Source organism: Natrix helvetica (genome assembly GCF_964273705.1).
Source record: "Natrix helvetica genome assembly, chromosome: 1".
Taxonomy (NCBI): Eukaryota; Metazoa; Chordata; class Lepidosauria; order Squamata; family Natricidae; genus Natrix; species Natrix helvetica.
The window spans coordinates 249,267,094-249,279,891 of record NC_138548.1 but is presented as its reverse complement, the minus strand read 5'-3'; the positions used below and the strand labels follow the sequence as shown (position 1 = coordinate 249,279,891).

General features: G+C 39.0%; 1 protein-coding gene across 1 annotated transcript in view; it reads left to right on the top strand.

The window, feature by feature from the left end:
* The window catches only part of CYGB (cytoglobin), a 68,742-nt gene that overhangs the window by 39,543 nt on the left and 16,401 nt on the right, over positions 1-12,798 (top strand). Inside the window, exon 4 of the mRNA XM_081937919.1 lies at positions 376-507. Within this exon, the coding sequence (XP_081794045.1) occupies positions 376-507 (132 nt within the window). The remainder of the gene's footprint in view (positions 1-375; positions 508-12,798) is intronic.

The following is a 12,798-nucleotide window of genomic DNA, read 5'->3' as shown; positions in this document are numbered from 1 at the left end:
AAGGAGAACGTCTAGTTTCATGCCCCTGAATTGAAATAACCTAGTCATCTAAGATGATTAGGAAAGATCAGGAAATCAAGACCCTTATATCCAAAGCCTAAAATTATTTAGGGACACCCTTTAGACCAAAACATCCTGCCAAGGAATGAAAGAGCTATAGTCTATAATCCCAGGGAAGCCCAATATTAAGGAAGGCTGCTTTTATGTTATTATTAATCATCTTCATCTACTGGGTATTGTACAGCAACTAAGAATAAAGTCCCATTGCGGCAGCACATAGCCAAAGCGATAGCAGTTTTAAAAGGGGGTTTTGAAACTACGGAGGAGACTGAGAAATTCTGTTCTCCTAACTTTTCCTCTTCGTTCTTCTCCCAGATTCTGACTGGCGTCCTGCTGGAAGTGCTTACAGAGCAATACACCAATGAGTTCAGTGTTCCAGAGGTCCAGAGAGCCTGGGCCAAGATGAGGAGCCTCATCTACACTCATGTGACGGCTGCATACAAGGAGGTGGGCTGGATGCACTTTCCAAACTCAATAATGGGAGTGTAACGTGGCAGGGCAGGCTTGGGATTCCTGCACAATTTCACCCTGATTATCACGACCTGTCACCCCTTCACTCTACTTGCAATAGGCTCATAGGCACAGCTCTGTAGGTATTTAAGAAGAAATCCAGTGCTTGGCCTTTTAGAGAGATAGGCAATTGTCTGTACTGTACTGCAGTGATCCCCAATCTTTTTGGCTTTGCGGACTGGCAGGGGGAAGAGGGGATGGCTCCGTATGAGTGGTGGGTGAACACATGCAGCTCCATTTGTGCCAGCAGCAGGAATGTGGGGCTCACACAAATGGGGCATCATGCACTCGCATGCATACTGCTTCCATGGCCCACTGTGGGCTATGGCCAGGGCATTGGGGACCCCCCTGCTGTACTGTATTAGCATTAGTAATCATGTTGGAATGGAAAGCCAGCATAAAGAAGATGAAATACGTTCAGTGGTGAGTTTTAGAATTACCAGGTTTGTTAATAATGTGGTGCTAGGATGTGTGAAGCCATGCTCTATGGATCTTGTAAAAAAATCTTGTAGCACCTTTAATTGGTAATTGTATAAGCCTTTGTGGATCTGAGTCCTTTTCATCAGGTAGAGTGGACAATGATCCACAAATGATGCAATAAATCTTTTCTTTTAAAGTATCGCAAGAGTCTTTATTTGCTTCAGCAGAAGCCAGTTACCATTCTAAAAGCTATTAGTTTACGGTAATAGCTTTCAGAATGTATTTATTTCAGATATACTTATTTCAGCTTGATGTTAATAGAGGTATTTAATTCTCAAGAATTAAATGTGTAATTCTACAAATCTTCCACTGATGGATGGGCATGATGTCTTATCAGGTATTTTCACTACCAATGCGCATGACTCGTCTGCAGTCTTTCTACAGCCCAGGAAATTCAATTCATACTTAGCGGAATTATAAAACAGCTTAATCTTTCTTAGAGCAATCCCTAGCTCAAAATTAAATCCCCCCCCCCCAGATTATAAATAACAAGAAATCAGGTGATTTCTGCCCACTGAATCATCCCACTTCATCTCTTTCCAAACACAGTTATATTTTTATGCCTTCACCGATGCTGATTCGTTTACAGATTTTGAAAGCTGTGATTCACCTCAGTGATCTACTTAGGTGGCAAAGCATGTCAGTTTTGGCCTATTTTCAGAGATATTAGATGAGTGCACTGGGATTCCCCTTCCAGTATTGATTCATACTGGGTTAGACAGAACAAAGAATTAGTCAGCTAGGCTGCTGTAGAAAGGAATCTGCCAATGTTTTGGATGGCCTCCCAAAGGCAGTGCTGCTTCCACAATGAATCAGCACATGGTAGGCAGTTCAGTCTTTAAAGTGGCACATACGGAAAGCAGTAACTGGAAGAGAAACAAGGAAGATATAATGATGGTGTGATGTTGTTTGACTCTTCCTGAAAAATCTGGTTTAACTGGATAGAATAAGCTTGCTATCTATATGTACAGGTGCACTGTCCCCTGCTTGGAAGAATCACTGCTAACTAAGGTGGCTAGTGCTTCAGACTGGATTTCCAAACGTAGCACAAATGGGGGTACCCGGCTGCAAGATTTCAGCTCAGCTGCATCTTTTCCATTCTACCGTGTTTCTCCAAAAATGATTTTTCAAGTTTCTCGTAATATAAGCCCTACCCCCCCCCCCAAAATAACCCAGTTAAGATTGTCAGCCAGACAGATGCATTTAGTATAAGATCTAACTGGATAATGTGTCTTTAGGAACAACAATTAATATAAGACCCGGTCTTATTTTCAGGGAAACATGGGTACTAAGAATTGGAAGGAAGGATTCTTTCACTCAATACTATTGATAGTTTGCCCATTTGGATTCTGTTTTACTCATCTCCAGCCTGACATAAAAATGAAGAGATGTAATAGTTTTACCCTACTGAGAATGACATAGGTAGCCTTTGACTTACAATAGTTCATTTAGTGGCCGTTCAAAGTTACAACAGCACTGAAAAAAATGACCTATGGCCGTTTTTCACACTTATGACCATTGTAGCATCGTCATGGTCACATGATCAAAATTCATACGCCTGGGAACTGACTCATATTTATGACTGTTGCAGTGTCCAGGGGTCATGCAATCAGCTTTTATAACTTTCTGACAGGCAAAGTCATGGGGAAGCTGGATTCACTTAACAACTGTATTAGTACCGTATTTTTCAGAGTATAAAATGGACCTTTTTCCCTCAAAAAAAGTGACTGAAAATCTGGGTGTGACTTATACACTGAATGCAGCATTTTTGGCCTCCCCAAACCCCACCCCCTTCACAAGTGCAGAAGTGCAGAAATGAGCAAGAAAAGGCCATTTTTTTGCTCATTTTTGCCCCCCCCCCCCCCGAGCACTCTACAAGCCTTTTTCCTAAGGACTATTCATGCCCTTTTTAAAAAAAGGGGGGGGCATGTTTTTCTGAAAAATGGGCCATTTTGGGGAGATTTGCAGAGTGCAAAACCTTTTTTTAATTTGCCTCTTCAAAACCTTGGTGCATCTTATACTCCGGTGCATCTTATACTCCGAAAAATGTGGTAATTTAACAACTGCAGTGACTCACTTAGCAACTGTGGTAAGAAAGGTCATAAAATGGGGCTTAACACTTAACAGATGTGGAATTGGAGAGATACACTTTTTACCCTTGCAAAGGGGCTTCTCTGTCTACCCAAAAATATAAATTACCTAATAATTCAAAGCAAAAGGCATTCTTTTTATAAGGTACAGAAACAAATGATACATATATTTGGTATATGTGATACATCAGAAAGTAAGTAATCAAGCAATAAAGACATGTGAGACTTGAACAATAGAAAACATCAATTCTAGATAACATTCTACACCTGGGAAATTTATACTATAAATTATTTTATTCTATCCCAACTCCCTGTTCGTTAGTGCTGAAAAGACAAGTTCTCCCATACCAAAAGAAAGGGCCTTAGCTAAGGAGAAAAAAATATATGTTTTCCTGAAGCTGAAAAAGATGCCTAGACTCTTAAAATGCTAATAATGAAACCTAACATTCCAGGTAACATTAGGATGGTTGGGAGAAGCTGCAGCTTTTACTATGAGAAAATGAAAGAAGCAATTTATTTAACATAGGGTGGCTTAATACAGCATTCGTCAGTTTGAGAGATAAAGGTTGGCAGGGGGAAGAACTTTGTATTCTTAGTGTGATCAACACATTCAAAGCCTAGGCTAAATTCATAAAATATTTTAGCCAGCTGAAGAATGTTCAATTAAAATTGGGTGTTTACTTCAGGGTAGAATGAAATGCATGTCTAAAATAAATGGAACTACATACTACCCATTGAATCAGACAGCCAGAAATTCCTAACACCACTAAACACACACACACACACACACAGTCTGATCTCAAACAGTAATTATCAAGTAATTATCAAGACTTTTTTTTCAATTTACATTTTACCTCTCCCAGTTCAAGCAAGAATAGACAGAAGGTTGCCTTCAATGTATTTGTGTGTGCCATCAGACCAATTTAAAAAAACAAAATTACATTTCTCTGGTTTATTTTTAAATGAAAATGACTGTATCGTGAAGAAAGCCATGGAAATTGAATGGCTGTATGCTTTAAAATATCAGAAGAAGCTGAGGATTATGTTCAGGAACAGAGCATGAGCAAAAAAAAAACAAAAAAAAAAACCTGACTCAGAATTCAGATGGGAGCTCTTATGGATTAGGATGGAAAATAATGCAAACCTTCCTCCAGCAGTTCACACACACACACACACACACTTTCTTTTTGTCACAAGGATTCTCCAGTGAAAAATACTTCTGACAAGATGACAGCAGTCAGGGTGAACGTCCTGATTCTCCTTGACTGTGTTCAGCTGGGGAGTTCTTAGCTTTTTAAAACCAGATGTCTCCCTTCAGCCCACCTACAGAGAAACAGTGGGGGGCGGAGAGAGAATACCTTTGAATTTTTCTTACCCCAAACCTAGAATTACAATGCTTCGCACACCCTTGTGTCCATTCTGAAATGCAACTGATAGCTGTGCAACTTTGCATATATATATATATATATATGTATGTATGTATGTATGTATGTATGTATGTATGTATATATGTATATATGTATATATGTATATATGTATATATGTATATATATATATATATACATACACACACACACACACATGGAATTGAATCAAGTCAATACAGTCAGCCTAAGTAAACTATATTAGAATTAGAAACATAGAAAACTGATGGCAGAAAAAGACATAATGACCCATTGAGTCTGCCCTTTAAGTTTGGGGGGGTTTGTTTTCTTTTTAATTAATTAATTAATTGTAATTATTATTTCTATATTTTATTTATTTTTATTTTGTTGTCAGATGATCAACATGTATTTATCCCAAGCATGACTCAATGACTGATGATTAACCCTCTATCTCAGCTGGAAGTTGGTTTCAAGCTTCCACTCTTCTTTCTATGAAAGAGTATACTTTCTAATATTACTTTTGAACTTCCCTCTTATCAATATTAAAACCTTGATTTGGGGAATCCTTAATACCATGAAATTTGCATGCATAGGACCACATTTCTTTGGCAATTTTAAATGCTGCAGTAATGAGATTTCATATCAGTAGACATTCTGAAATAAGTGACACCCGTCAACTCAATTAAGCCATTAAAATGTGGATTTGCCTGAAATTTTGATTTCAGCACATGTTCAGAATATACTACCAAGAAATTATTCAAGAGAGTGGATCTGGACTCCCAGTTGCATGTTAATAGGCAGCCTGTCATTCTCCTCTTCCTCTCCTCCTTTTTCCTCAGCAGTAACCTCAATTTAAGGGATGTGGTGGCTCAGTGGCTAAGCTTGTTGATCAGAAGGTCGGCAGTGGCTGAGCTTGTTGATCAGAAGGTTGGCAGTTCTGCCATTCGAATCCCATAACGGAGTGAGCTCCTGTTACTTGTCCCAGCTTCTGCCAACCTAACAGTTCGAAATCATGTAAAAAATGCAAGTAGAAAAATAGGGACCACCTTTGATGGGAAGGTAACAGTGCTCCATGCACTTTTGGTGTTTAGTCATGCTGGCCACATGACCATGGAGACATCTTCGGAGAGTGCTGGCTCTTCAGCTTTGAAATGGAGATGAGCATCGCCCTAGAGCCAGTGCAGGGGAACCTTTACCTTTTACCTAATCTCAGTTTTATACAATATGCAGAATAACTGAAAACCACCCTCTCTAAGGAGACTCTTGTTTTCCCAAGTTAAAGAAAACCTCCATCTCTGGGTCTAGACAGGATATCATAAATTACCTAGTGGAGAGGTGTCAAACTCACCTGTCACAGCGGTGTCACGTGACATATCGGGACTTTCCCCCCACCCCTTCGCTAAACCGGGCATGGGCATGGCCAGCACGTGACGCATCCGGCCTAATGGCCGGGAGTTTGACAACCCTGATCTAGTGGCAAAACCCACTTTCCTAACACACCCTTGGTGAAATAATAAGCACAGAAAGAATCCCAATGGTCTGTCATTGCTCATCATCCAGCTGACCAGTAAGAAAGTGCAAAATATTTTCACCTCTTGTTTGTTGTTTAAATGAGATAATAGGGGAGAATCTTTGTAGGGAAGCAAAATCTGAAATTGATGTATTCAAGACTGAGAGTATTAGATCAATTTATTACACGGTTTAGGGGTCATTTAGGTGAGTCATTCAAACATTAGTGTTGTCACTTCTACAGTCTCAAGATGTTAAAGACGGGTAGCCCTCGACTTACAACATTTCATTTAGTGACCGTTTGAAGTGACAATTGCACCGAAAAAAAGTGACATGACCGTTTTTCAAACTTATGACTGTCGTAGCATCCCCCTAGTCATGTGATCAAAATTCAGATGTTTGGCAACTGACTCATATATTTGTTTTCAAAAGAGGTCTGGGGAATTTCAATAGGGTTCCAAAATTCAAGAATATTTCATTCAGGCAACTTTTTGATGTTGTCTCAGCCATCTGCCTCCAAGTAGTTATTCCATGGAAGTAATTGTATTTAAATCCTCCAACTATGTACTAGGGAACTGATTCTTCATATTTTCCCCATGAAATTAGCATTTCCGCAGAAAGAGAATGCCAATTATGTAGGACCATATAATTGGATCATTCAGACATGCTCTCAGCCACACAAAAGATAATCAGGTTTAAATAGTTCTCAAATAACTGAGTTGACATCGGGAAGAGGCTTGAATCTTCCAACATACCAACACAGCTTTTATCACTAGCTTTGTGGCCCATGTTGTGTGATGCTCCCAAAGCTGGAGATGACAAGGTGAAATGGGTATGTGGGAATGACCTTGGGAGGCAGGAGGAAGAGTCACAATCAAGGGACTAGTCAGACAAGAAGCAACTTAGCTCATAAAAGAAATTTAGGTATGGCAAAGAAGGGCTGTTCTCTAGTTTCTTGGGCTATAAAGGTGACAGGGAAGAAATATTTTTCAGATTAGCAAGATTGACATCAGCCTTAGATACCTTAGCAACAAAACTAAAAAAAAAAATCATTAGGAAAACACTTGTCAAATTAATATACAATCAACATTTTGGACTATTTTGTTTCTGGCTGTGAGATATAATAAATCCATATCTTCAAAAAGCATATTATTAAAATATTTGGTATACTTGTTTATTGCTACTGCTATTTTGCAGAAATAATGTTTATTAAACATTATTCAGTTGCATGCAGCAATTGGTATCATCAACCTGAAAAATTACCACCCAGAAAGATGATATGCATGTTCAGAAATATGTTTATAGTTCATTATATTTTTAAAAAAAATCTGTCTTTCTTTTAATATAAAGAAGATATATAACTCAAATTTAAAATCTGCCGAATAAATAATTTAAAAAACAAGGAAATTAAAAAGGAAGAGAAAAAGGAAGGAAGACTGAAATGTAACTTTGGTTGGTGATTCGGTAAATATATTTTGAGCCAGCTGCACCATGTTTCACCATGTTTCATCTCCTATCTACATTCCAAGTCTTTCCTCCCTCTCTCTTGACCTCAGAAGCAACAAATATTTCAAAATGAAAATTCTTGGAAACCAGAGTTCATTTATCTCTTCTGTTTTCTCTGTGCCCAGTAGATATGTCATAGATTGCATCATACCATGTTTACTCTGCTGAGTGCCTTGCATAGTTCTAGTGGCTTGCATTGTGCTTTGGGTGGAATTAGTTGGATTGTTTGAAAAACCATCGGCTGATGTTCTTCAAGAAAATTATAGCACTCTAGAGGTCAGGGAACACCCTTGTTTGTGGCGGGACAGAGAGCTGGCGTTCAACTCATCCAGTGATTATCAAGTAAAGGGCAAGCTTTCATGTAGAGATATCTAGGAGATGCATTAGAAACAACAACTTGAAATGACTGAAGGTCTTACAAGACACCAACTTCAGTGAAGTTAATTAAGGAAAGCTGTCCATCAGAAGGGGAAGCAGAGGGCTGTCTTTAACTCAGTGGTGGGATTCAATTTTTTTTACTACCGGTTCTGTGGGCGTGGCTTGGTGGGCATGGCAGGTGAAGGATACTCTATAATCTCCATTCCCACCCCACTCCAGGGGAAGGTTACTGCAATATCTCCATTTCCTCCCAATCCGCTGGGACTCGGGAGGCAGAGAATAGATGGGAGCAGGGCCAGTCAGAGGTGGTATTTGCTGATTCTCTGAACTACTCAAAATTTCCGCTACCAGTTCTCCGGAACTGGTCAGAACCTGCTGAATAACAACCTCTGCTTTAATTCATCCCTTCACCTTCCACTCAGATTATAGATACAATTATCTGATAGAGCTACTCTAGATATTTACAGACCCAGTCCCCGAAGATATTCATGAGGCCTGAATATCACTTAAATAAATCATTCTTGCACAGATAGGTGAAATTCCCATCACATGCTCCAGTGCACATTAAAAGTGTAAAGGATGTGAGCAGCACATAAATTTCCTCAATAAAATAAAACAGTACAGAACAAAACAATAATCTTAGATTCCAGTTGTATTCTGCCAGTTTCACATTTGTTCTGTTAGCCTTTAAAAATTTAGAACAATGCAGAGCCTTGAAGGTGGCTGTTTTGATCCATTTTTGCCTGGCATTCAACCTGGTTTGGAGGAACTTGCCTGAGTGCCATAACTCACCACCCAGGTGGGAAAGTAAAAAGGGCAGTGTGGCTTTCAATCAAACCCACACTGATCTTTTTCTGGTCTGTCCTAGGAACTGCTACATTAACATACTATTTTGTAAAAGCTCTACTCCTATATTGGAAGGAAGGACTGTAAAAGTGATGGTGGCAGATTGTGGCCTTTCCCCATAGCAGCCATCCTGCAAGCTTCTTCATCCATTTCGGTCTGGTCTGTTTCTAGTAAAGAATTCCCTAAAGAAATATTTGTAGCTGATGATGAATTAAGGGAGGATCTATAAATGCAAGTTCAAGATAAGAATGGATAACTGTTGGCTGTAAGGCTAAAGTACGCCCTTGATCATTGGGCGTATATTGGGCCAATGCCTCTAAATGCTATAAAATTATTACTATGTTTATATTTGAGATACTCAACTTCCAAAGCTGCCAAAATAATAACTTTCAACTTTTGCTCTTTGATTTACAAGAAGGAACTATGATCTAAAACGTTTCGTAAGTTCCATCAGTATGCTCACTGGGCTTTGAACTTAAGATACTTAGTAGTAATATTCTGATGAGGTGGTTGTGGTTGTGTGCTCTATGTAAGGCTGAGTTTGAAGATAGTTCCAAAACTTTGCTGATATACAAAGTGTCACATTGAATTATTGATGAGCACTAGCAGGTCTTATTGTTTTAATATATTTGCTCTGGCCTCTATATGAGTTCTTAAACCAAACAGCTTGCGGTCTTGGTTTTAGACCAGGGGTGTCAAACTCAAGGTACGGTGGCCAGATCCGGCACATGGGGTACTTAGATCTGGCCCTGGAAACAGCAAAGGACCGGCCCCTTTTACCTCTGCCAGGGAAAACGGAGCTTGCAAGGGCCGCATGCACACACACACACACCCAACTCCGAGCTCTGTTTTCACTGGCAGAGGGTTGCAAGAGGTTGTGGCAGCTGAAAATGGAGCTCAGGAGCCTGTTTTCACTGGCAGAGAGCTCAGGCCGCCACAGGTGCCCCCGACAGGAGTGATGTTGAGCTGGCCATGCCCACCCTGGCCCCCTGAGATCAAACACAATCCTGATGTGGCCCTCAATGAAATCGAGTTTGACACCCCTGTTCTAGAGCATTGACATTGACAAAGCAGGTTCTAATGATAGTTTTTCCTTGTTGATATGCAGAGCTGACTGATACATCAATCACTCAGTATGAATTCCCTAATTGCAAAGCTGCTTCCAGATCAACTTTCAGCCAGAACTGTCATTGCTGAACAGGTGTTTAGTGCCTCAGCTGTATTTAAGCAACCCACTGAAAATTGTTTTTCCTTGAAATGTTCTGTTTGTACAAACCTTCTTAAGCCGAAAATAAAATTATTCTGTTGGGACATTTCCTCTATACAGTACTGGTACTACTGAGATTCTATATAATGTAATAACTTTTGTAGTTATGAATAAATAAGAAAGGGTTACAAATAATCAACCATTTTAAAAGAAAATCTCCCAAACTCTTGATTTTGTACTGTTTTTATTTAGGGAATATATTGCTGACATTCTGCCATGGGTAACAGATCTTACAGGAAGTTGATTTATCTGTTAAATAGGGATTCAGAATTGGAGATATGGTATACTATTATAAAAATAGAACTTGATAAAACCTTTCCCCCTGCGTTATCATTTCAGTATCATTAAACAGTTTATTGTATATAACATGTTAAATACCATATCCTGAAGTTTATCCAGGATTTTCAGGAGAGAACAGTGAAAAAGTCCAATATTAATTTGAGAGAGCACAGGAAATGCGGGGGAGGGAAGAGAGAAGGGGGAGGGAGGGAGGGAGGGACAGAGAGGGGGGACAGAGAAAGAGGGGGAAAGTTATTTTCATCTGTGATACATTGTCAAAATGCTTTGGAATAAAAGGCATGGGTTCAGATAGTAGGTTTTCTAGTTGTGTGCAGATGTACCACCAAAAGACATATACAGTACATCAAATGGTCAACTATATAAATTGAATGGCAATAATAACAACATCTAGGTCAACATTAGTATGCACCTTATTGTTTTGGAAGCTGAGTATATCAAATATAAACATAAAAGTAATTTTATAGCATTTAGAGGCAGGCAGTAACAACTCTGGAAATCCCTACCGTTGCTGACCATTGACTTCATGATCCCAGTCAGTCAAAGGTCATCTGCCCCAAGCATAGGTGCCATAGTTCCTACCCCATAGTCTCTTTGACTACTTGCTATATCATACTAATTTATGCAACTTAGTTCTGCTGCTGTTCACAATAGCAATAGCATTTAGGCTTATACACCGCCCCATAGCGCATTACAGCACTCTTTGGGTGGTTTACAATGTCAGCATTATTTGCATCTTGCCCCCAACAATCTGGGTCATCATTTTACTGACCTCGGAAGGATGGAAGACTGAGTCCACCTCTAGCCTGTCAGGATTGAACTTCAGATTGTGTGTAGAGTTTGCCTGAAATGCTGTACTCTAACCACTGCGCCTCCATTCTCTACCTCAATTCTCTCCAACTGTCAAACAGAGATATTTTTTGCTGGAGTAAACATGTCTCTTCTTTTATAGTAGAATCTCTGGATCCTACGAAACTAAAATAAAACTCCCAGAACAAAGCAGAAGCAGTGCAGCTGATTGAAATACGGTTATTTGGCAAAGTTTCATATACAGTTAAACTGATTTGCAGTCCAACCGTATTCCCTTTTCGTTATACAAACACTCTTTTTCTTGCTTTGCTGAAGCACTGCTATGTGTAAACTCCTTGAAAAAGCAACTGATATCCTGTTGGCTTCTTCTCCCAGCAAAAACTCAGTATCCATGTGGCTGAACCAATGAGTGACTCCTCAGACTGTAAGTCAAATAGCAGGATATGCTTTGGCAAATTTAAACTGAAGGCACTTGGAAAACACTTGTGTAACAGTAGCATGGACATCTGCATCTAAGACAAAAGAATTTAGTGCAAGTGACTGATAGACAACACCATTAGAGTGAGCATTGTAATTAGAGAGCCAGAGATGAGAGTTAGATGCTTAATCTACTATGTATGCATGAAGTATTGCAATGATGAAAGCCTTAGACTTAACTTGAAGGGAAAACCATAGAATCATAAAAGTAAGAGGCCATTCAGGCTCAACCCACTGATCAGAACAAAAATCCATATTGAAGTATCTCAGTGAAAAGAAACCCACCACTTCTCAGGTTAATTAGTTTCAGTACTAAACTGCTCATACTGTTAGAAAAAAAAATTCAAGTACAATTGTGCCATCCTTTAACTTAAACCCATTATTTTATGTCCTGCACTGCAAAATGAAAGAGAACAGTTCTGGAACTTCTACGTAACATGGAAGTTACTCAAAGAGTACTATCACTTTAGTCTCCTTTCTCAAAGCTAAAGAATTTCCCTTCTTTAGCAACCACAAATATATTATTTGTAGTCTAGCGATTATGGTTTTATACTTGAGGAAGTATTAATTCATGCACTTCTAAATCCAAGCACTCAATATGAATGCCATCCAGATATTGTTAGTCTGATGAAGTTTGTTCTTGATAAATCTATGATTTCTGGTTATTATTGCATTGTTTTCTGTGTGGTTGCAAATAACTTCTTTATGATTTATTATAGAACTTCCCAGGTCCTGATGTCAAGCTGGGTTTTATATGTTCTTCCTTTTTTCAGCTCTTGGGGTGGGGTCGGGTGAGAAAATAACCTCCCCCCCTAGAAATTTAGTACGTGATCAGTTCTTCAGGAGTTGTCAAGGACAATACATACAGATTCATCTAAACTATCAGCTAGGGTTTTTTTTTCCAATGCCCTAGTATGCAATTTATCTCGTCCTGTAGATTTAAACTGACCATATAATCTATTTATCCCAAGCTTCAATCCTATTTTTTTTATCTTGCTCCTCACAATTTCCACTTCGAATGTATACTTTTGTGCTGAACTAAAGTCTAAACTGAAGTAAGAGTTGTTGTAGCAATGTCTTTTTGTTTTGTTTGTTTGTTGTTGCCTGCTAACATTTTGCCATTGACTTGCTGATATACTGATTATTTTCTTTTCCTTTTTTTTCTATATTTGGGGAATGCATT